Source organism: Choloepus didactylus, chromosome 2, assembly GCF_015220235.1.
Source record: "Choloepus didactylus isolate mChoDid1 chromosome 2, mChoDid1.pri, whole genome shotgun sequence".
NCBI classification, from domain to species: domain Eukaryota; kingdom Metazoa; phylum Chordata; class Mammalia; order Pilosa; family Megalonychidae; genus Choloepus; species Choloepus didactylus.
In genome coordinates, this window is record NC_051308.1 from 178,631,988 (window position 1) to 178,656,036 (window position 24,049).

Genomic DNA, 24,049 nt, shown 5'->3' on the forward strand with positions numbered 1-24,049 from the left:
TTCTAAACTATAAGGCAAGTAACGTTAAAATGTTCTCATGATTATCTTCAACAAGTCAATACTACACATTCATATCACCATTGCTCAGAAGAGGGCTTTGCTGCAGTCTGTGAAGGCAACAAGCCTTTGCTTCTTTTGCTGGTTTTCTCTTGAGCACAGTAGAGAAGCAGTAAAGCTTTCACCACAGATTATGCAGTAACTGCTATCAGAATAAAGTTATACTCTGTTGAATTGCACATGTAGGAATAAAGGCCAGGCTTTGACATTTTGACTAAATTTTTAAAAATATACTTGAGTATCTTAATCCACAATTCCTTTTATAAATATTATATACCCAAGGTATTTTGTGAAATTATATAACCAGTACAAGATCATAAAGAAATCCAGACTGCTTTTTCTACACAGAACACGGAGAACTCTAAGTAAAGGCTACTACCAACTCAAACAAAAGTATACACTAATGATACTTTTCTTAAAAGACATTTGACTCCATGTCAATACCTTTAGAAACACAGCAAAATTTCTCTCAGAAATTCTTTTTCTAGCTTTTCTTATCATTAAAATACAAGTTAAAAAATCAATGCCTTACATTGCTACTTATTTGGGATGAAAATTAAAATTGGCATTTCATTCATACAGACCTTTTTCCTATACAAAGTAAAAAACAAAAAAATTCTTTTAAATTGAAACAACAATGTTCAAATAGCTTACAAAACTAGTACTATAAATTACTGCTTGGCCTGTAGTGAAGCCCTGTTCATTCATAAAATTAGCACATAACCACACCAAACTAGGCTTTTTCAAGACAAATTATTCAGCAGCAATTTTTCAACTCCCTTAGAATAACAGAGAATAGAGAGAGAGAAAGAGAAGGAGAGATATGAACAGACAGAAGTCAATCTCGTTCATGCATATCCGTTTAACAAAGCAAGAACTAAATACTGAACTGCAAATCAATACAGCTGTAAGAATTAGCCTAGAAACTCATAAGTAAAAGAAAAATCTAGCTTTGGACCTTGGGACAGTGACCCCCATGATAGTCATTTGGTATATTATTTAAAATAGTTCGAAATGATGAAGTATGAATAATAGTAAGGATTTGCTTTGCAAAAAAGTAAATGAAAGTGTCAATGGGGTTATATAAAATTTACTGAGTAAGATGAAATTAACATTTGCATGACCTCATTCAATGGAACACTTTTAAATTATAAATGGCTTGTGTCTATCAGGATGATTCAAAATTTGAATGAATTAAAAATTAAACTTTATTCAGACAAATGTAAAGTGATTCTGCTTTACTCTCTTTTAACTGATAACAGGTAATTCACCCAGGAACTTTTCAAAGAGACTTTGTCGATTTTGTGTAAAACAACTGATTTGCAAAATAAAGCAAAACCAAAAGAATTGTGAAATGCTGAGTGTAGAGTCCTGCAAAATCTGTTAAATTTTGCATTCCTCTTAGATTTAACTAAAATGTTTTTCATACAATTTCTAACAAGCTTATTTTATATTACTGTCAGCACTGCTCTAACATGATTCAGTTTCTTAAAGCTGTTTAATAAAATACTACCAAAGATTGTTCACTAGCATTAATTTTACATTGCAAAGAATTTGGAACATTTTCAACAGTTGGAGGCCTAATGTGCTGTTTGTAGGTTCAGGTTTTAAAATAATAATTAAAAGAAACTAAAAGAATTTCATAGTTTTGTTTTGAATACTTTAGGCATTTAAATCCGTTAATAGATACTAATGAATTTTAAAATAGATACCTACTCACTTGGAATGGCAGAAAGTCACATAAAGTTAAAAAAAAATCCAAAAGCATCTCTTCAAAGCATTCCTGGTTTTATCCTTTGCAGTTGTTAAAAGGTATGTTGAAAGAAAAAAGAAAGCTTTTCCCAAGTTTTTTCAAAGTGTGCTGAGGTAAAAAAAAGTTTTTCCTAATCCAATAACTTTCTCAAGTTTCTAAAACACTTGTATTTATAGTCAATATTCAAGGAGGGGGGACTATGGTGTAGGGCCATTTGTTCTCAGACCACAAGGAACATTTACCAACTAGTAAACTTGAACCCAATTTGAGAAATACTAGAATATAGGTTCATGGAGTCAAAGGATCTTTTTTTCCTTTTCTTTTAGCATTAAATGACATTTAAAAATATATTTGCCTTTTCACTGAAACATCTTTCTCTTAAAGTTGAAAGATATATTTAGGACAGGTAATGTACTAATGCTAAAGACAGAAGGGATCAATGAGAAATACTGTAAATCAAAGGAAAAATAACTTTAGAAGTTAAATTAGAGGAAAAATTATTATAACCAGAGTGTATGTAAACAAAGAGGTGCCTTTCTCTTGTAGGATTACTAATTTAAGGTGGGAATCAGATATTGAACATGAGGCACAATCAAGAGGTCTAATCATGGTCAACTCCATAGACTCTATAATTTGACATCCTTCAAGAATATTTATCTTTCAATTAGATATTAAAAATACAGCTCTAGCTTGTAGAAGATGACAGAACATCAAAGCAATGATGAGTAAGGCAACTTTTTTTTTAATAATTGGAAACTTAAGCAATGGGCTTCTATTGCATTTGTCTTCCATACATTCCATGAACAAAAAAATAATCTAATGTTAGTCAGGTTTAATTCACGAGTGGGAGAATGGCATTTTAATCTGTTTGCCAAATGAAAAAAAACTGAAAGAGCAGGAAGAATACAATAAAGCCTCAAGAGAGAAGTATACAATAAATGGGGATGATGTGGGCATCAGCACAGTCTCTTTAATCGATGCGACTTGCATTGATTTGTTCATTCATATCAACAAACAATTTAATCTGACTCATTTCAAGAAGACACCATATTTATTTATATTAACATTCTAAGGCTATATCTAGAGGTCACCCTTTCATTTTGATATTAAAAAGAAATCATGCTTCTTCCATCTTTTAAAATTGCTGATCAGGAAACCTTGAAGCAAAATGAGTACATTTGAATTGAATGGGATTTTGCTCAAATTGCATTACTCTTTCAGGAAAGGAAAAGCTTAAAAAAAAAAACAAAACCATACAAACTCATATCTTTAGTAGATATATGCATATTTTATGTGTCATTCACTTTGACAGCCATAATTATTTTGTAAAAAAATGCAAAAATAAAAGTGATTGGTGAAACTCTTTGGAATAGGGGCTAGTCCAAGCTTATAAAGCAACCAATTCAAAAGCCTACAAAATAAACACGGTCAACTCTTAAGTTAGAGGTTTAAGTGTCCCTTGCAAAGAAGAAATCATTTATTAGGACTTGTATTTGGAGTGAGCAACAACTTGCAACCTCTCTACTTGCTTCAAGTCTTTTAAGACATTGAAAAATGAAGGGAGTGTGAAAGTGAGAGTTTGCATTTCAGGCCTTTGAGACTGACTTTGAGACTGAGTGTAACAGGAGAACTCCAAAATAAGATAGGGATTTTCCTAGAAAAGCACCTGCATCTTTTTTTTCTTAAGTTTGGAGGAAGTTAAGTGGACTGTAAAACACTTAGAACAACTGACTAGAAAAATGACATTCGACTTAGAATTTAATGCTTAAATCTGATATAATGTCAGAACCGAGAAGGACCTTAGAGATCTACTAGTGCTATGATTCTCGAATTTTGGGTGCTTGTCAAAATACATATTTCCAAGCCCCATCCCCAGAGATTTATGCATTCAATAAAAATTTACTGATGCCTACTGCCTTTCTAGGTGCTGAGGATATAGTGGTGCTTAAGACAAAATCATTGCTCTCTTTTAATAAGGGATGATACAAGTGGTCCACAGTTGGGAAACACTGATTCTTTTTCAACAACTCTGTTAAAGAAATTATCCTTATTTGGATATTAATTTTTCAAAGTGCCTTTAACCCTGGTATTTAAACGGAGTATATATAGTAAAATAGAACAGTTTATTTCCCCGTAATGGACAAGGCAAAAATGGTCCAGGGGCTCCCTCTGCAGTTAAGATAACTAGGATACTTTTGATTGAGTCATTGCCATCATTTGTTAAAAAAAAAAAAAGGGAATTAAAAAGACTACCTACAACTTTTGGGTTGGTAAACAAGCTAATACCTGAAGTGACTTGTACATGATAAGCACTCAGGTAAATAACAATTTTTATTCTGTATCAATCACTGTGATCATCCAAGTTTCTTTATAAAGTCACCCAAGTGGATTTATCTGAGTGAAGTAGAAGTGGATGAAACTCTACAGATCATTTATGTGTTATGGTGTTTTTTAAGCAGAGCTCTGGGCGTCTAGATTTAAACTGCTGGAGGAACTTCTTCATTGCTTTAATTTGTTTTGCCTAATATGATTCATGTGCAATTTTATTAGAGAAAACACTGCTGTTAAGAAAAGCTCGGAAACCACTGGCAATCCCAGTGCTTCATTCTAAAGATGAGAAACTAAAGGGCAATGACTTACCCAAGGTCACACAGCAAGAGCTAGCTGTAGAGCTAATACAAAGTTATAGGCTTTTTTGAAAAGAAGGCTTAGAGATGGAAATAGTATAATCATGGCTTCAAATACTTTGCAGATTGAGATAGATAGTGCAAAAATACATAAAAACCAAAACAAAATATCTGCAGTTTGACTTTTTTAGGATTTCCTATCTGTTCACTCAAAACCATTTGAAAAATGGACATAGACATTCTTTCTTTACAGGTGAAATACCTTGTAGTGAGTTTTCTTTTTGGCTATAGGCATAAAGAAGAAAGAGCTTTAAAAATAATTAAAAATTTAATTCTTAGTAATTATAAATACCAATTATGATAAAATTCAGAGTAATTTTAAACAAGAATTTACTTTTAAAAAAACTTCATGAAAATGTGGACTTTATTTGAAAGGAAAAACACACTTCCCATGTTGCCAAAAAGAGCAATTTCATTCATATGTTCTATTTTGCTAGAGTATAACTCTTAAAAATCAAAATGCTCAGGAAATGATGTTTTGTATAACTAGAACCCTCTCTTTTGATTTTAACTCCTGATGTGAAAAATCATCTTCATATAGACTAGCCCATTTCATCATTATTTAGGAACTAACAGTGAAACTGACTTAATATTCCTTTGATAATAGACCCTTGCATTATCTAGGATCATTTTTCTGAACATGAATTCTCATTGTACAGTACTGTGGATAGAAATGTGACAGAAGATTATAATTTGGAAGTTCTAAAAAAAAACACTACAAATTCTAAATCCCTGATATGAGCTTATTGTGTCATTACCTGACTTATTTTCTGAAAGGAGAAGGAATATGTTCTCTACCGAGATTTGGGTTATTCAAGGTTTAATAGTTTGTGAAATCACTGACTCTCATTCTGTTTTTCATAAAGACCAATGAGGGGATCGTAAGATATCTTCCTAATTTCAAATTTAGTTCTCAGAAATATTTGAATAGTGTTAGGAATTACTGTGATCTATGTTTTATATTACATTTTATAATATTAGCAAAATTATTATTAAAATCACCTTTTGTTTAATGACTAATTCATTCTAGAACTATATATAATAAAACAAAACATAAAGAGCAAGACAAGAGAACCATTAATATTTACACAAATTTTAATTTGCTTTAATATTCAATTAGTTTTTTCATGAATTGATTATTTAAAAACATTCTTATAATTATTTGCTGGATAATTCTCAGTTTTCTGTTGTTCACTTTCCATTGGTTTTGATACTCTAAATTTCCCCATGTTTCATGGGATTTAAAAGTTTAGTTCTATTTTGGTTTCAAGATTGAATTGAACGTCTTTGCTAAAAATGAGTACATTAATATGTTTGTTCAATAAATTTCTACACCAGACTGCTTTGGGAAGCCAATTGAGAGTACGTTTGAATAGTAAGAATTCTTTCAAATTAAAACAGATCGCTTTGAGCATTGTATTGGTAACAAGAACTGATTGAGGAGTACAAATATTAATTTAAAAAGTTCCATTGTAAACTATTGCCAGTCATAGCCTTATTTTAAAAGACTCATAATACTGAATTTGATTTTAAAATTTAAAGGGGCTAAAGGTTCTTTTTTAAATATGAGTGAATGTAAAATATAATTTAGCAACTAATGATAGATATAACAACTTGATAATTACAATTATTTAACAGTATAACCTAGAATAGGAATTGGCTTATGTTTAAAATAAGTTCTATAATTTAGAGGAAGACTAATGTTTCCAGTGTCACAACTGGGACCCATTGAGATGTGCTTCTTCTCTCTGAACTTCTACATTGTGAGATGGGACTGAGTGAATACAATTTTTATTATGTCTTTAAACACTGAAATCATGACAATTTTTTTGATAACTCTCTTCTTGATTCCCCAAGAATGGCAAAGATTTACAGTTTTATACAATTAATCTTAATAAAGAATATTTTATTCATCCAATAGGAAATTTATTGCACAGTACATACGGAGAGAAGTTAATTTATAAAGTTTATTTGGTCCTTCCCAAATGATATAAATGATGACAATCAAAAATTCTCCTTCTGGATTTAAAGGGACTGAAATCTTTTCCCAAGACTCTCCAATCCCAACATTTTGATGCCTGTGGGGAAAGAAGGAGACAAGAGACACCATTCCTCCATGCTAGATGGGAGAGATGATTTGTTCAGAGTAATTGTGCAAAAGTTGTTCACCAATTCAACTATGGAAAGTCCTGAGACCCTAAAATCACAATTTTGGTTTTAGTCTGTCTGATTATTCACCAATCTCCACATTTGCTAAACTGTAGAGAGAGGGGGAAGTAGCTAAGACTTCTGTGTCTTCTTTACTCTTGATTATAATTTCATATACTTAAACTTTAAATATGAATTGCTTTCCCTTTTTACACAAGTTATAAAAATAAGAGGCCCTGTTTACAGAGTTTGCATTTTTATGAAATTTGCAGTTTGAAAAAAAAGCTTTTTAAAAAGTGGTAATGCTTTTCTTCGAATATGCTGTAACCTTAGAATATTTTCTGAAATAGTTTCTGAATTTAAACCCACTAAACATTTGAAGATAGATTTAGCACTAGAGTAAGACATACTAAGGACTGAAGAAAAGTAAGTTTTTTTCTGTTCTGGTTCCACTTAATTTTCTTTGTATGTGGCACCCCCTTTATGATAGCTATCAGTATTATATTTGAATTTTATATATTGACATAATGTGACCTATCTCTGTAAGCATTGTGCCATTCAATAGTACTACTATTAAATTTACATACCACAGTTTAAATTACATCCATTTCAGGAATGGTAAAATGCTAAAACTCAAGTGTCTAACTGCCTTACTGGAGTGAGTACAATTTACAAATACAATAATTACATTTTAAAACCATTAACAATAGTACACCTAGAAGTAAATACTGTAGGACTGGTCATAGTGGTATTGAATGTGGGAAATCATTGCTGAAAGTCATTGACATCTCCAGCAGATATACCCCAAGTGCTGATTTTGGTTTGTTTTCATCAAACCAAAATTAAAACCTGTTTCTCATAAAACAGTCCTCCATTATGTGAATTCTCCAAATTCTTGCATGAGATTTTATTAGTTATCCGCCAAGTATTTTCCTGCAAAACAAAGTGGCATATCAACAGGTTACCTCCTGGTTCAATAACTTGATTATTACATGAGTGGAATTTCTATTCCTCCCTTCCTATCCCTAGGATCTAAATAGCCTACTTGAGGGATACAACAGTAATATAAAATATATAAAGTTTATTAAGCTCTTCATTTTCCAGACCAGCTAGTTGCTGCCTTTTCTCATTTTCATATATGAACAATTTGCAGAGGTCTGGGTTTTTGACCAGAAGAGGCTGGGTGTGAAAATCCAACTTGTTATAGGAAGGGTAACCATATAATTTATATTCTAACCTGGGTCATTTTTGAGAGTGAAAGAGGCGTTATTAATAATCACATCAGTACAGTGGGCATAAGAACCAGGACTTAACCCAGCAAATCACCAAGTATAGTCACCCTAGTTCCAGGGAATCTGGGGGAATGTGGATTTGTTCTTGATTTTTTTCCAGAGACAGATCACTAAATGTTGGGCCCTGAATGACTCCAAATTTGGAGGTGTGCTGGAAACATACCTGATTTCCTAGAGGGGTGGTTCTCAAAAGGTGGTCCCTGGACCAGAAGCATCAGCATCACCTGGGAACTTGTTAGACATGCAGATTCTTTGGCTTCATCCCAGAACTAACTGCTGAATCAGAAACTCCACAGGTCATGTCCAGCAATCTGAGTTTTAACAAGTCCACCAGGTGACTCTGACACATTCTAAATTTTCAGCAACACTGCCCTAGGATCTCAGATGAATAAAAGCAGGTCAGGTGAGGCTTGTAGTGAAAAGGAGGTGTAAGCCTGGCTTTAATGAGGTATGTGGCTATTAAGCTAGCTAGCTTTTTCTGTCCCTTCCTTCCTTCCTTCCTTCCTTCCTTCCTTCCTTCCTTCCTTCCTTCCTTCCTTCCTACCTTCCTTCCTTCCTTCTTTCCTTCTTCCTTTCTTTCCTTCTTTCTTTCTTTTTTTTTTTTCAAAAAAAGCAAGACATTTGTTGCCAGATCTTCTGTTTTTCACTAAATGCTGGAAATCAATAAAACTTGTCTCATGGCCACACTCAGCTCATGGACCCAACAGTTCTGAGGTCTGGTCAAGACACTTTAAGGTTGCTATTAAAGTGAAAAATAGACCTTCCCAGATCTCAGCTAAGCCTGAGAAGTCTCAAATCCATGAAGCCCTGCTGGAGAACAAAGCCTTTTCAGGTGGAGAGAAATTCAAAAGCAAAACTGTTCTTGTTTGTCAATATAACAAAAGTCGGATTTACTCCAGTAACCTCAGTAAACACATCTATATAATGGGAACTATACTAGCCAGTCCCACACAAGAATGACAGCCAGGAGAGGTAGTCAGAGCCCTCCTGATTTCTGGCTTCCAGTTCACTGTCCTGTTTTACCTTACTCAACAATTGGTTGGCTTTCTAATTGGGATGAGAAATCAGGGTTGGAAGTGGGGAGGAGGAGAAGGAAGATAAGAAAATCACAACCTCTTCCTTCTTAAGGAAGGTAGCTCAGGCAACATTATTTTCACAAATGAAACTCACAGATTCCTTACCCACTTACCTGCAGCAAACCTTTTCTTGATGAGTGAAAATCGATACCCTGCTCCAACAAGTTCAATGTCACAGCCAGAAAGGGTGCTTCCTTCACTTGTGAACTGCACAACCAATGGGGAAGGTTTGCTGGGGCCTTCAGATAATTGGAATCTTGCCAATAAAGAACCCACCCCTGGAAAAGAGTATTAATACAAAATTACAGTTAATACAACATTCTGGAAAAAAAATTGGATATTGTATTTAAAAGTCAACATACAAAATCTGACTTCAAACTAAAATAGTACATACTTCAGTGACAAAAACAGTGATGAGTAAAACTTAGCATTAAATACATTTTTGCACATTGGTAAAAGTGTAAGTCAGCAAAATGCTGCTTTAAATTTGGGCATGCTACTTGGAAGACCATGTATTTTCCTACTAAAGATTAATATCAAGGGAAAGCAAAAAATTGTCTAACCTATCAGTGAGTATAGTGTTGTTACAGGATAAAAAACATGCCTCATGAAAAACTCTTCTCTGCCTATGGGATGATCTGTTTGATATGGGGTCCTGATAAGAAAGGAAGAAAATGAAGAGGGTATTTGGATTTGGAGATTCATAGAAGAATTATTTGCTTTTATTGATTGAAATAAAGAAATGCAAAAATTCAGTGAAATATTCTGGTTTTAGTGCTAAGTGTATTTTGGTTAACAGTTGGCTAACACCTAAAAGTTATTTCAGTTTTATTTATTAAATAAAAATAAGTCTGTGATAACATTACCTCCATTTTCTGACTTCTGAGAGATATCAGGAATCTTCCATAATATTCTTTGTTGTTCAGCATTCCTAAAAATAAAATAGGTAAAAGGCTTTGGTATATATGCAAGGGTTTTTGTTTAATGGGTGTCATATTTTTTCTAGATAACATTTATTTTTATAAATGGATCTTTAAAATTTTAGCTACAATTTAAAATTTATAATTATTTATATATGTATATATGTGTGTGTGTATATATGTATGTATATGCTTTTCCTTCCCTATCCTTATTGTAACTAGCCACAATACTGTCAGATAAACATGTAGAGGACAAGGCAGAATTAAAAAAATTTTGGACACATCTACTATAACAATAAATGGAAGTGTTAGTTAATAAATTAATTCAAGTAATTTAAGTTGGAGCTGTCAAAATGCTGACATTCATTTTTTAAAAATGTTCTACCTTTCGCTTTTGATAATCATGGAAAAGCTGTAGTGTTCTCTCTAGAAGAACAAGTTCTTTTAAATGGATGTTATTGGCACTAAGTATCTGTCCAGTATCTATACCCATACCTTTTCTCTAGAGTGCCTTCTTATAGTCCAGAGGCTAGAAAACTAAATACTACACTTTCCAGGATCCCTTGTAGTTAGGGTCTTAGATGCAAATTAGATTTCACGAATTACATGCACTGCTTGAGATTTGGAAGATAAATGGGAGGCAGAGGCCATTCTCCTGCTGCTGTCCCTACAACAGTGCCCTAGTCCACTCTAGAGTTTTGTGGGTATTGAGGAGCAGTTAAGGAGGTGCTGGCAGGAGTTTTCTGATCCTTGGATCACAGTTACGGTGGTGGGTTCTTGAACTCAGCAGTTCTGCTGTCAGCTTTCTAATTCTCTCCTTCTCAGTTACGGTAGAAGCAGCAGCTCCTCTGGTGGGCTAGTTCTGTAGTGTTGTGGGAAATGTTCTTGGAGATCCTGCCTACAGCCTGTTCCTCTAGCACTTCTACCATTTTGTAAGCATCGATAGCCCTGTGTTAAACCATTTTTCTGCTTAAGATAGCCACATTGTTTTCCGTTTCCTGTCCTGAACCCTGACACACAGTCCTCATATGCTCTCCTCCTGTAGGAAACACAAATGCTAAGAAGCTCTGTGATCCCTACACCGAAGGAGCCTTTGGTGAAGGCAAAGGGGACTGGTGGCTTCTTACCAGACAGCTGGTGGGAGCACAGCCTGGAGCCTGGATACCCCCCCATCTATGGGGACCAGGAACTGCACGTTGTTGAGGGCCACGGCGGTGGTCATTGCATCCGTGTTGTACTTGTAATCTATGCGCAGGTCAGTGCTGGCAGGCTCACACCGCCAATTCACTGCCAGGTTCAGAGGCGTGGACTGAATGCCCTGGGCAGAAACCTTGCCAAACGACAAGAAGAGAAGGTTTGAGTTTCAACCATTAATCTAAAACAAAACCAGAAGCTATAATTGTCTCTCACAGAAATGTTCTTAGATAACCAAATTTCATAATGTTGTTTGTGGTGCTTACAAATGAAAATCACGGTAAGGGATACCATGTGAGGGGGAGCTGGGTGCTTTAGGTAGGCTGTTAACAGATTAAAAACTTAAAATCAAAAACTAAAATCTCTAAAGCATGTTAGAGTTTGTAAAGCACTTTACGTCTCTTAGGGAGGTGGTTTTGCACACTGGTTAGGAGTTGAAGCCAAGGAGCAAGGCAGTCCTGGTTTTGAATTCTGGTTTTGTCACTTACAGGCTGAGTGATCTTGGACAAGTTACCAAACTTTGCTGAACTCAGTAATTTCCTCATCTGCCAAATGTGAAGAACAATCATATTTACCCAGAGGGTTATCAGGAAGACTGAAGGAGATGTTTTATGTAAACCACTCATTACAGTGCCTAGCACTTAGTAAGGAAGTAATGTTTTAATAGATGTTATCTACTGATATTCTTATTGCTTTTCCTCTTCATGACTAACTAGTGAGTTAGACAAAGCAGGTTATCATTGCTACTTTGCAGTTTGCCAAAGTAAGGACTTAAAACTCAGATCCTCCAACTGGAAGTGTTACAGTCTACTGCTTAATGTTGATTCTAGATAAAATTAACTAACTATAAGTTTGACCAAGGAAAAGCCAAATTTGGAGACTCAAAAATTTATCTTATATACAGACAATAATATCAGATTGAATTCTCCGATGCACAGTGAAAATTTCACAATGTTATAATTTCTCCATTGCTAACTGTGACTGTGAATAGATCTCTAGCGGAGTGTCCTTATACAAGCAAATGCACACAGCAGGGATTGTGTGGGCAGCATTTATGACCTTGCATTTTTATTCACCAGTATGAGTTTTGCTGATTTTGAAGAAAAGCAACTATCTATTGGACTAGAAATGCCTCCAAGTATGGACACAATGGGGAAGGGTCACGAAGGTGGGTTGAGCTCATAAGGCTGGGGAAGTGCTGCAAAAATAAGCCCAGAAATAAAATGTTCTTTCATGAAATATCAAAAATGGCTTTTGATGACAATTTTAGCTATTTAACTATTGTTTTTGAACTTTTCAAAATAGTTTTCAAACTTTATTTTTAGCAGCACAATCTTTTCTGCAAATTAACTTTTATTTAGAAATCTCTAATTAAAATAGGTCAAGAGCAGAGCAGACCCCTTCCCCTTTTTCCTGTCTTCTGTCTGTCCTCAGCAGTAGTTCTCAACCTGATAGTAGTTCCTCTAGCCAGGGAGGTGCTGTTTGGATCCGTGAGACTGTGTTTTTGAATGTCCCGATTCCTGGCGGATACTATTGGTGGCCAGAGACTAAACATGCTGCAATTTGAGGGCAATCCCACAAAATGCTAAGTTGTGCCTCACCAACCCAATTCCTTGCGTTGTTGAAAAACAATGACAAAAAAATCTAACAAAAAAAACACACAAAAAACAATGCAACATAACAATAACAAAAGGGATTCCTTGAAGCACAGTTTGAAAACCACAGGTCTAGGGCTATTTACATTTCACAAAGTACTTTGACATATGTTAGGCTATTAGCTCTTCTCACAAGCTATGAAATAAATATTTAGGTATGTATGATTATTATAATTATTTGCAGGTGAGAAAATAGCGGTTCAGGGAAAATAAACAAGGTGCCCAAGGTCACATAGTGTGTAGGAAGCAGAGCTAATTCCAGAATTCAGTCTCTTGCTTATACCTTAATACTTTACACCAAGCTCATATTGCAATAACAGGTGAATTATGTCTACCTTCTAGTTGACTTAATAATGAACACGGAGATTTTAAAAACCCCACATTTCAAACATTTTTTAAAATCTAAGGTTTAAAGTATTTTAAAATCTGAAGTGAAAACATAGATTCAGTGTTTGTAATCAGAGTTCATGAAGAGTAACAACTACAGTTTTATTTTCACTCTTCAGGGGACGAAAACCACTCTGAAATTCAACTTCTCATTCAGGGATAAAGTATACTGGAGTTTCCCTGTTTTTCTCATTTCTCTTGGAAATGAACAGTCACTGAGCAGGTTTAAATGTTTTGAAAAAATAAAGTTAAATAAAGTGCGTTATCTGTTAGATATTAATTATAAAAGTTGTGAATTTCTGTATCTTATATTTGTTAGTATTATCTATAATGCCCAAAGCTTAGGTGACACCACTCTCACAAGGAAAACATTATATTTGTTTGCACTTTTGTAGAAAGTATCATCATATAGATACTTCACGTTCAGTTGTTTCCTTACAGTGATTTAAATAAATGGTTTTTAACCCACAGAATGCATTACAATCACCTGTAAAGCTTAAAAAATACAGATACTTGGGTATCATACTAAACCAATTAACTCAGAATTTGGTGTCAGCCATATATATGTTTCTAGCACCAGTTCAGAACCAGCATTTGTTTACCAGTTCCCTGGTGATTGTAAAGTGGAATAAGGACTGAGATACACTGATTTTCATTAAACTATGATGGTGTTGTTTCAAATATTATTTTAACGCTACATTATTTCTTAGCACAAGTTTTATTAGAACTGTTCCATGGGACTATCACACTAGAAAAAAAATCAGATTTCTTGCACCTAATCATTACAAATGAGATTAGTACCACGAACTCCTTAACAAAGCTCAGTGATCTAGTTTATCAATGCTTACAATCTTAATTGCTGTCATTTTCTGCAACTTCATTTTTGTGGCATGTTTCTCTAATTTTTCAATAAAACATTGTACTTGTAAGTTTAAACTAATAAGGATATGCATAAATATTACCATCATTAGTCCTCAAATAGTCTTCTACAATATTTTATTTTCTTATAAATTATAGATTTTAAATAAGATTAAAAGAATTGTTAGTTTACTTTTATTTAGTATTAAGTAGTTTAGAATAATAAATTTATATGAAATTGACATATGACCATGTAAATAGGCTTACCTGATATTTGAGCATGTCCACATTATAATATGTAGCCTGGGGTTTTTGTTCTGACACTTTCTTTAGGTGAGTCATCAAATTTGGCATGTTTACCCAGAATTCCTTGGTATTGGCATCATTTTGGGTATTATCGCTATTCAATTGGGAAGAACAAATGAGTAGTACCTTATAACAAATATAAACCACCCAACAAGCATCTTAGCAAATTCTTCTCTGCTTTCTATATCCATCTTTGACAATTCTTAGAAATTATATTAACAGTGGTGCGGTTTTCATACAAATGCAGTTCTGGATGGTCATATGTTAATAGATTAATACCCATAGGGAGGAGCTATTGTAATTGCTATAAATTTCATTGAGTACCAGTAATATGAAACAACTGTGATGATAACTGGTTGTGAAGAGTGAATTATTTATTAACCCAAACTTAATAGCTTTTTCTACTTCACCATAGTTTCCTCTTAATGCAACCAAGGAGCTGAGTATATTCATTATCTTTTTAACTGAGTTGACCAGAAGTTGCTCAGAAATTACTGAGTTAAGTATTTTGATCAAATGTAAACACTATCTTTATCACCGAGGAGAAAAGGACAATATTAAAATCATCATGCTATCTTTTCAGCATTCACAATATTTCATCCAAGAGCAACTAAATAAAAAAAAATCACTTCACTTAGAAAATAATCCTGGAGTTTAAATGAGAAGAATCATGGTAGTGACAGAGTAATAGAGTGTAGTCCTGATGAACTAAGGAGTTTTATATCCCTATGAGAGTCATCAGCTTTGCTCAAAGGCCTGTCCGTAGACCATTCACCCAACCCAACTTGCAAATGCTTGTCCTTCATGACAAAAAGAATCAGCGTGAAAAGCATCTGCCTCATTTCCCTTAGCAAGGAAACTGAGGTCCCAAGTGATTAGTAAGTTGGCACACTACTCGTTTACTGATGTTTCACTTTCAGAATATCCTGTATCATACAATAGTAGTTACAATTTCTTGAGCACCGATTATGCACTAGATACTAGATGTATTATCAACTAACTCATTAAAATTTACCCTGCAAAGGAAGAATTATTATCCTCATTTTTAAAGATGAGCAAAATCATTATAGAAAGAAGATTAGCGATTGAGAAGAGAAGGGTGATAAAGTGGAAGGCAGGTTTTTTAAAAGTAAATTGCTATGACAGCCTCTGGAAGTCAAATGAATCAAGAAAGCTGAGTCAAAAAATAGCAGGGCTTGAAAACTGCTCTGGTCTGTTAGGAGGGAGTGGCTTTGGGAGTGGGCCAAGTCTTAGCAGTACCCACTTGGTTCTGCTGTGCCCTGATGTAAGGTTACTGAAGACAGAGTAAAGCTCTATGACGTTGGGTATGTAGGAAGGGGTGGGGGCAACAGACTCCTGGCTGCTGAGACTTTGCTCTTGAGTCAATCTGAGCTGCTGATAAGAGCCATCCAGGCATTTTTTTTTTTTTTTTTAACATCAAAAAACATCCAAGTTACCTCAAGCTTCCAGAGTTGTGGCTACACAAGGAGACAGGAGATAACCAAAATTAAGTAATTTGCTTAAGGTCACATAGCTAATAAGTAACAGCCCATCAGTCTTCCTTTCCCACTATACCAAAACAGAGATGCAGAATTAATATCCAGCAATGTGTCTTCAATTTATATTGACTAGGTCTAAATTATGGGGGAAATATCAATTATACTATTTTTAAAAGAAATGCATCTGCTAAGTTTAATAACAAAATAAGCTAAGTCATATGTCGGTAACTCCTCAGAGGGACCTACTTTAATAAACATTTAAGACAGCTTTGCCAATCAAATGCTTACATAGACAGGCAATTCTTAAATGTTTGAGATATCTTGAGAATTCTTTAGTCTCATAACTGGTTCAACAATTGTTCTGGAGTATCCTTTACACTGTTAAACAGACCCTTTCATAAGGAAAAGTAGAAGTAAACATGTTGGCTGCTCACAGAGTTTGCAAACTCAGTGTCTCTAGGGGACATGCTGCTAATACAAATAAAGTCTTTCAGTAAACATAAATGGGATCATTGGCTGGGTGTAAGACAATAGATGCTAAAAGGCTTTGATTGCAATGGAGAATAATGCTTTGTTACATTGCCTTTAAATACTAGGGTGGTAGTGGTGGTGGTGGAGGGGTAATGTATAACAAAATCAAGTAGGCTATATGCTAAAGGGTAACCAATCACAATCCTATCACAATAATCAAGTATTTAGCATTAACAAGGTTCAAATTAATGAAGTTTTGTCTTTTTGTTTTCATTTTTTGAAAATAATTTAAGGGTCTATATGTTTTTGTCAAGCAAACATTTCTCAGAAAGATATTTAATTCAATTCACAAAACTGACAGAAAGATGTATGTGTACAACTCTTGCATACGCCTAAGAAATAGGCAACAGAAACTGAGTGCATAAGAAACTGTAATACCAATTATATTCATAAACCAACTGATGAGATGGTGGAGCACAATTTCTGATTTGAGATGGAGGACCTTGAAAAGTATAATTAGCTGACTAAATGTGCATATCAAAAAGACTGAGGGAATCTGAAGTAAAAATTTGCTGATTTCCGATCTCTATTATTTCACATTTATTCTTCATCGTAATGGGTGGTCATTTTTATTCTTTATACTTTTGAACCTGGAATCAGGTTTGCCAATTAAGCCATGGCAAGGGCCACAGAGGAGAAGGTGAGCATCATAATTTCCTGAAAGTCCTGTGATGAGTTTTTCACCACTGCAATTAAGAAATCTCATTGAGGTAAGAATGTGAATGATCATATTGGTCTTCAAAGTCCAAATACCAACAACCTTTAGTTATTTCTACATAACCATATGGTTTGACTGAATTCTTTAAAATATGGTTGAGTTTTTCATTCATCCAACAAATATAACTGTTTATTAGATGCCAGACATGATGGAAAGCACTGAGGATATGATGGCGAACTAATAGCTGGGTTCCATTTCCTCGTGGATCTTACAGTTTAGTGGGGAAGATGGATGAATGAAGAAACTCAAATTATATATATATACATATATATACTTACTAATTGTAGTAAGTGCTACAAAGGAAGAGAATAGGGTACCTTGAGAGAACGGAAATGGCATTGGGGGGATAGGGTGGGGAGTGGGACCGTCAGGAAAGGTCCAGTGAAATTGAGATTTGAAGATCAGCAGGAGTCACGTTGAAGAAGGGCAGGAAGATTATTCTTTAGGCAGAAGGAACAGGCACAAAAAACCATGATATGGGAAACAACTGAGCCTCTTTCTGAGATTGGCAGATCTTGCGTGAGCTATAGGGCTTTAGGGCAGAATGGTGAGAGATGGGGACAAAGAGGCAGGCAAGGGTAGACAGCTCAGAACCTCAGAGGCAAGGCTAACATGTTTAGATTCCAGAGCAGGTGAAATGTGAAGCCACTGGAGAATTATGTGTGAGGATGGACTGATCTACCCTATAAGGGATAGTTCTGGCTGTTGTGTGAAGATGTAACTGAGTGCGGCAAGATTGGATGCAGGGAGGTAAGAAGGGAAGTAATTGCAGTGGTCCCACAGAGTGATAGTAGTCTCTTAGACAAGGGAGGTTGCACTAAAGGAAAAAAGTGGCCACTTTAGAGACAGATTTTTAAATGTAATATCAACACTTGATAATGGAGAGGAAAACGTCAGGAATGACTCCTTTCGTCTCATCCATTGCAAATAATTAACTTGTTATAATTAATTCTTTTTAATAGCACATGCATGTGTATGTTTGTGTGAATGTGCTCTTGTGTATGTATGATAAAGACCTCATACTCAAGTTTAATACTTAGAAAATGTGAAAAAGTATATTCATATAAAAAAATTCACATAAACTTCTTTGATGTCACACATGTAAAGTTCTACCAAAACAATTTTACAGTGGAACTACACATAGGTTACAAAAAAGTTTTTCAAGCTCATGTGAAGAATACCTCATAATTCAAACACATTGGATTTATAAAGATGCTAATACAACAAAAGGGTTTTGTTCTTGTTATTGGGCTCATTTCTCAGCATCCTCATCCATTGTCTACTGATAATAAATAAAACAATGAATAAATTGTCTTTAATGTAGATTTCATTACTCTAAATGTCTCTTAATCCACTTGAGATAGGTGGCCATTAAAATATTATAAGCAGTAACACATGCCCACACAACCACTCACAGAAACTTTGACAGCTGCTTAAAGTTGTGTTTGAATCTGCAAGCATATCTGAGCAGTGATAATTTCTCTACAATGCTACTCTATTGCCAAGGTTTATCCCTCATCTAGGTACAAAGTGCTAAGCCACATAACATCTCTAAAAATTTGTGGAAAATCATATTTACCAGCAGAGAAGTTGAGGATTTGGCAGTACGTGTTCTAACCTGCTGAAATTTATCACCCGAAAAGTTAGAGCAGCTGGGGATGGGTTGTTGGCAAAGTGTCTGGTGATGCCGGCAGGAAAGGACAAAACCATTTCTCCAGTGATCTTGACAATACACCTGGCGTATCAAAGCACATGAGAGGAAAGAAAGGGAATCCCAGGTCAAAATGCTGTGAATCAAAGTAGTTATGAGAAAGATCGGTTTTACATAACAATATTAAACAGCTGAAGAGATGAAAGGTAGGCACTTATAATTCCATCATTTCTAACTAATCTGAGGAATCAATGGTTTGTTTCAACACTTACCAAAAAAAGTAGTTATTTTATTGAATGCGTTTTGAATAATAAGAAGAAAAGTGCAGGTTCTTTCTAAAATCTATATATTCACCTCATGAATAGAATTCTCTACTCCGGTGGTTTTCTCTCACTTTGATTTCTGAATTTTTGGCAGCACATTTGAAGATATTAACTTGCATGATGTTATCACACTATTCACAGTAATATACTTCAGTTTTTGTGCCTTGAACATGTTCTCTTATGTACTTGTAAAGTTCTTGTGTCCTGCTTAACTAGTACTTCATTCCATTAACTTGTCTATTTAGTTGAAATGGTCAAATCAGTCACAGAAGTAAATGTTGGGATGACAGTTCGGAAAGATTTTTTTTTTTTAATAACTTTATTGAGGTATAATTGACATACCATAAACTGCACTTATTTATACTGTAAAGTTCCATAATTTTTTTTATCTAATATACATCTGTGGAAACATCACACAATCAAGACAATGAACATATATCTCATCCCTCAAAGTTTCCTCATGCCTTTTTATATTCCTTCTCTTCTATCTTCCTCATCCTTTGACTCCTCTGCCCCAGGCAATTGCTAGTATTCTTTTTATCATTATACATTACTTTACATTCCCTAGAATTTTATATAAATAGAATCATAAGGTATTTTTTTTTTTTGGAGGGATGGGGGAGTTCTTGCTTCTTTCACTCAGCATTAATTATTTTGAGATTCATCCATGTTGTTATGTGTCAATAGTTAATTCTTTTTTTATTGCTGAATAGTGTTCCATTGTATAGATATACCACAGTTTGTTTCTCCATGAACCTGCTGAAAAACATTTGGGTTGTTTCCAGTTTTTGAATACAATGAACAAAGCTGCAATGAAAATTTGAGTACAAATCTTTGTATGGACAGATGATTTCATTTCTCTTGGATAAGTACGTAGGAGTGAGATCATCAGATCACACTGTAAGTGAACCTTTAACTTTTTGAGAAACTGCCAACTGTTTTCCAAGTGGAAAATACAGCTGTGTCTAAGTTTTGGCTCTTCCACATCCTTATCAATACTAGGATAATCAGTCTTTTTATTTTTAAGTCAGCCTACTAGGTGTATAGTGGTATCTTATTGTTGTTCTAATTTGCATTTTCCTAGTGGCTCATGATGGTAAGCATATTTTCATGTGTTATTTGTCATCAGTTATCTCTTTTGTTGAAATGTTTGCTCAAATCCTTTGCCAAGTTTTGAAATTGGCTTTTATTTTTTTGTCCTTTTATTACTGAATTTTGAGAGCTCTTCATATAGTCTGGTCACAAGTCATTTGTAAGATATATGCTTTGCAAAGATTTTTTTTTGCCCAGTATGTGGTTTGTTTTTTCTTTCTTTTAAGAGTATCCTTTGAAGAGCAGAAGTTTTTAATTTTGGTGAAGTCCAATTCATTGATTTATTCTTTTAAGAGTTGTATCTAATCAATTATTCTTCTTGTGTCCTAAGAAATCTTCACCAAATCCAAACTCACAAATGTTTTCTTGTTTTGTTTTGTTTTTAGATTCCAACAGGTTTTCTTCTTAGACAATCATGTCGTCTCTGAATAAGGACAGTTTTACTTCATTTCCAATCTGGATGCCTTTTAGGTTCTTTTGCTTGCCTTATATTCAGTGGTTAGAATTTCCTGTACAACATTGAAAAGGAATGATGAAAATGGACATCCTTGTCTTGTTCCTAATCTTAGGGGGAAACAATTCAGTCTTTATCTATTATTTATGTTAATTTAGCTATAGGGTTTTTGAAGATGCCATTCATGAAGTTGAAGGAATTCCCTCTATATCTAGTTTTCTAATTTTTTTTTTTATAAAATCAGGAATGAATGTTGAATTTTGTCAATGCTTTCTCTATATTTCCTGAGATGATTCTATGGTTTTACTTTTTAAGTGTAATATGGTAATTACAGTGATTGACTTTTAAATATTAAGCTATTCCTGCATTTCTGTGATAAATCCCATTTTGTCACGATTTAATAACAATTTTATATATTGTTGGATTCAATTTTATCAAATTTTGTTTAAAATTTTTGTAAAAAAGTTCATGAGGGTTATTGGTTTTTAGGGTTATTGGTTTTTTTTTTTGTGATATCTTTGTCTAGTTTTGATATCAAGGTAATGCTGGCCTCAAAGAATGAGCTGGGAAGCATTCCTTTCTCTTCAATATTCTGGAAGAATTTGAATAGAATTAGTATTATTTCTTCCTTAAATGTTTAGTAGACCTTGGTAGAGCTCACCAGTGAGGGCATTTGGGTATGGCATTTTCTTTGTGAGAAGTTTTTAATTATAAATTCAAATTCTTTAATAGATAAAAGGCTATTCTGGTTATCCATATCTTCTTGAGTGAACTTCAGTAGTTTGTGTCTTTCAAGGAATTTATTCATTTTACCTAAGTTTTCAAATTCATTGGCACAAAGTTGTTCATAATATTTCCTTGTTATCTTTTTACTATCAGTAGAATGGATAGAGAGGTCACCTCCCTCATTCCTGATATTGGCACTTTGTATCTGCTCTCTTTTATTTTTCTTTATCAGTCTTGCTAGAGATTCTCCAATTTTATTGATCTTTTAAAAATAAAACAGCTTCTTGCTCCATTGATATTCTCTATTGTTTTTGTTTGTTTGTTTTCTAGTTCCTTGTTTTCTGCTTTGACTTTTATTTCCTTTCTTCTATTTACTTTGATTTAATTTGCTCTTCTTTTTAAACTTTCTTAAGGCAGAATTGAAGTCATTGATTTGAGACCCTTTTTCTTTTTCTAATATAGGCCTTGAATGCTATAAAATACTACCTAATTATTTCTTTACAACTTTCGATGTGTCCCATTTTCATTTTCATTCAGTTGAAAATACTTCCTAATTTCACCTTTGATCTTTTTGACCTGAGTACTATTCAGAAGTATGATATTTAGTTTCCAAATACTTAGGTATTTTCCAGAGATTTCTATAGTACTGATTTCTAAATTAATTCCATTGTGGTCAAAGAATGTATTTTGAATGACTTGAATGATTTTAAATTTCTTGAGACTTGTTTTATGGTCCAGAATATGTCTATTTAGTGACTATTCTATGTATAAATGAAAGGAATGTGTTTACCGCATTGTTGGATAAAAGGTTCTATAAGTATGAATTAGGTCAAGTTGGTTGATAGTGATTTTAGTTTGCTAAAGCTGATGAAATGCAATACACCATTGGCTTTTACAATGGGGATTTATTAACTTAAAAGTTTACATTTCTGAGGCCATGAACATGTGCTAATCAAGGCATCAACAAGACGGTACCTTCTTCCTGAGGACAGGCTGCTTGTGATCCAGGACTCCTCTGTCACATGGCCAGGCACATGGTGGCATCTGCCAGTGTCTCCCTTCTCTCCCGGGTTGTGTTGCTTCCAGCTTCTTGCTTCAGAGGCTCCTCTCTGTTTTCTGTGTGTCCTCTCAAGCCTCTCAGACTTTATTCTCCGAGCTTCTCTGTGACTTTTTTTCTGTCAGCTTCTCTGGGGCTTTTTTCTGTGTCTTCTCTTTGTCTTTTATCCTCTTATAAATTTCTCTAGTCCTGAATGAGGTGAGTCACATCTCAGCTTAAATTAAAATGCCACTCACCCAAAGATCCTACTTATAATTGGTTCACACCCACAGGAATGGATTAGCTTTAGGAACTTGATCTTTTCTGAGGTACATAAAACTTCAAACCATCACAGTAGTATTAAGTCTTCTATATAATTAAAGATGTATGTCTTTTGTTCTATCAATTATTGAGAAAGAGATATTGAAATTTCCAACCCTAATTATGGATATGTCTATGTCTCTTGACAATTCTACTAGTTTTCATTTCATGGATTTTAAAGCAAAACTCTGTATTAGGTGCATAAACATTTAAGATTGTTACATTGCCTTGATGAAGTCCTGTTTTATCATTATGAAATGACCTCTTCTTTATTCCTGCTAATATACTTTGCTCTGAAATGTACTTTTTCTGATATTAATATTGCCACTTTAGCTTTCTTTTGGTTAGCATTAGCAAGGTATATATTTTCATCTGTTTACTTTTAACCTATATGGTTCCTTGTATTTGAAGTGCATTTTTTCTTTGTAGGCAGCATATACTTAGCCCTAGCTTTATTATCTAGTCTGATAACTTCTGCGTTCTAATTGTTGATATTGGTATGTTAAATCTATCATCTTGCTATTTGTTTTTTATTGGTCCCATCTAGTCTCTGTTCTTCTTCATCTTTTTATGCCTTCTTTTAAATATATATATATATATATATATATTTTTTTTTTTTCTTTGTCAACAGACACAATGTTAAGAGCTTCTAGCAGAGCTTGCTGGAGAGACATAGTGTGCTTGCTAGGCAAGCTCGTGCAGTGCACCTTGTTCCTGCAGTGCAGGAGTCTTCTTCAGTGTTGGGCTCTTATAGTGCATGCGTCCTTAGTGCCTGGCTATTGCAGCATGTGTGGCTTTGCCCAGTAGCATGGGCAACTTCCCTAGCACCTGAGTCCTGTGGTGCACTTAAGCTTCCCCAGCTACTCCATGGCTTCTAGCATGCCAGCTACTAGCTACCCCTGGGAAGCTCTTCATCCAATTTTGCAGTGGAGACACCTCCCCATGAACAGCTTTCTCTGGGAAAAATAGGATGCATTTCCAGCAAGATCTGGTGAGTGGATTTCCAGCCAGTTCCCTGAGGGCATCAGCACAGAGATTTCTCTACCATCCTGTGGGACACAGCTGTGTCTCCCCCCAACAAGCTCTGGCTCTCAACCAGGAGGGGAGAGGAGGAGGTTCTTCCTTGGGCTTCTATCTCAGCCCTAGGAATAGAGGCCACTCCTTATGTCTCCTATTCATATATTCTTTAGAGTTCTCTTTAGGTCTTCTTACTTCAATCCCCTGTTATAGTTAATAGTTTTTATATTAAACTTGCCCTGTTTGAATTACTGTGGGGTTTCTCCATCCTGATGAGAATTTGACTGATTCATCTCCTGTGTTAGCTTATTAGCCATAACTCTTTGTTTTATTTTAGTGGTTGCTTTA

At 34.5% G+C, this 24,049-nt stretch overlaps 1 protein-coding gene across 22 annotated transcripts in view; it reads right to left on the minus strand.

Annotated features, from left to right (window-relative positions):
* Positions 1-6,382: 6,382 nt before the first annotated feature.
* The window catches only part of SGIP1 (SH3GL interacting endocytic adaptor 1), a 220,898-nt gene continuing 203,231 nt past the window's right edge, over positions 6,383-24,049 (minus strand). For all 22 annotated transcript variants that reach the window (XM_037826970.1, XM_037826969.1, XM_037826971.1 and 19 more), the window contains 6 exons: positions 18,661-18,816; positions 14,295-14,427; positions 11,061-11,263; positions 9,880-9,944; positions 9,127-9,291; positions 6,383-7,578 (listed from right to left, as the gene is read on the minus strand). In XM_037826970.1, the coding sequence (XP_037682898.1) occupies positions 7,556-7,578; positions 9,127-9,291; positions 9,880-9,944; positions 11,061-11,263; positions 14,295-14,427; positions 18,661-18,816 (745 nt within the window). In that variant the 3' untranslated portion in view covers positions 6,383-7,555. The remainder of the gene's footprint in view (positions 7,579-9,126; positions 9,292-9,879; positions 9,945-11,060; positions 11,264-14,294; positions 14,428-18,660; positions 18,817-24,049) is intronic.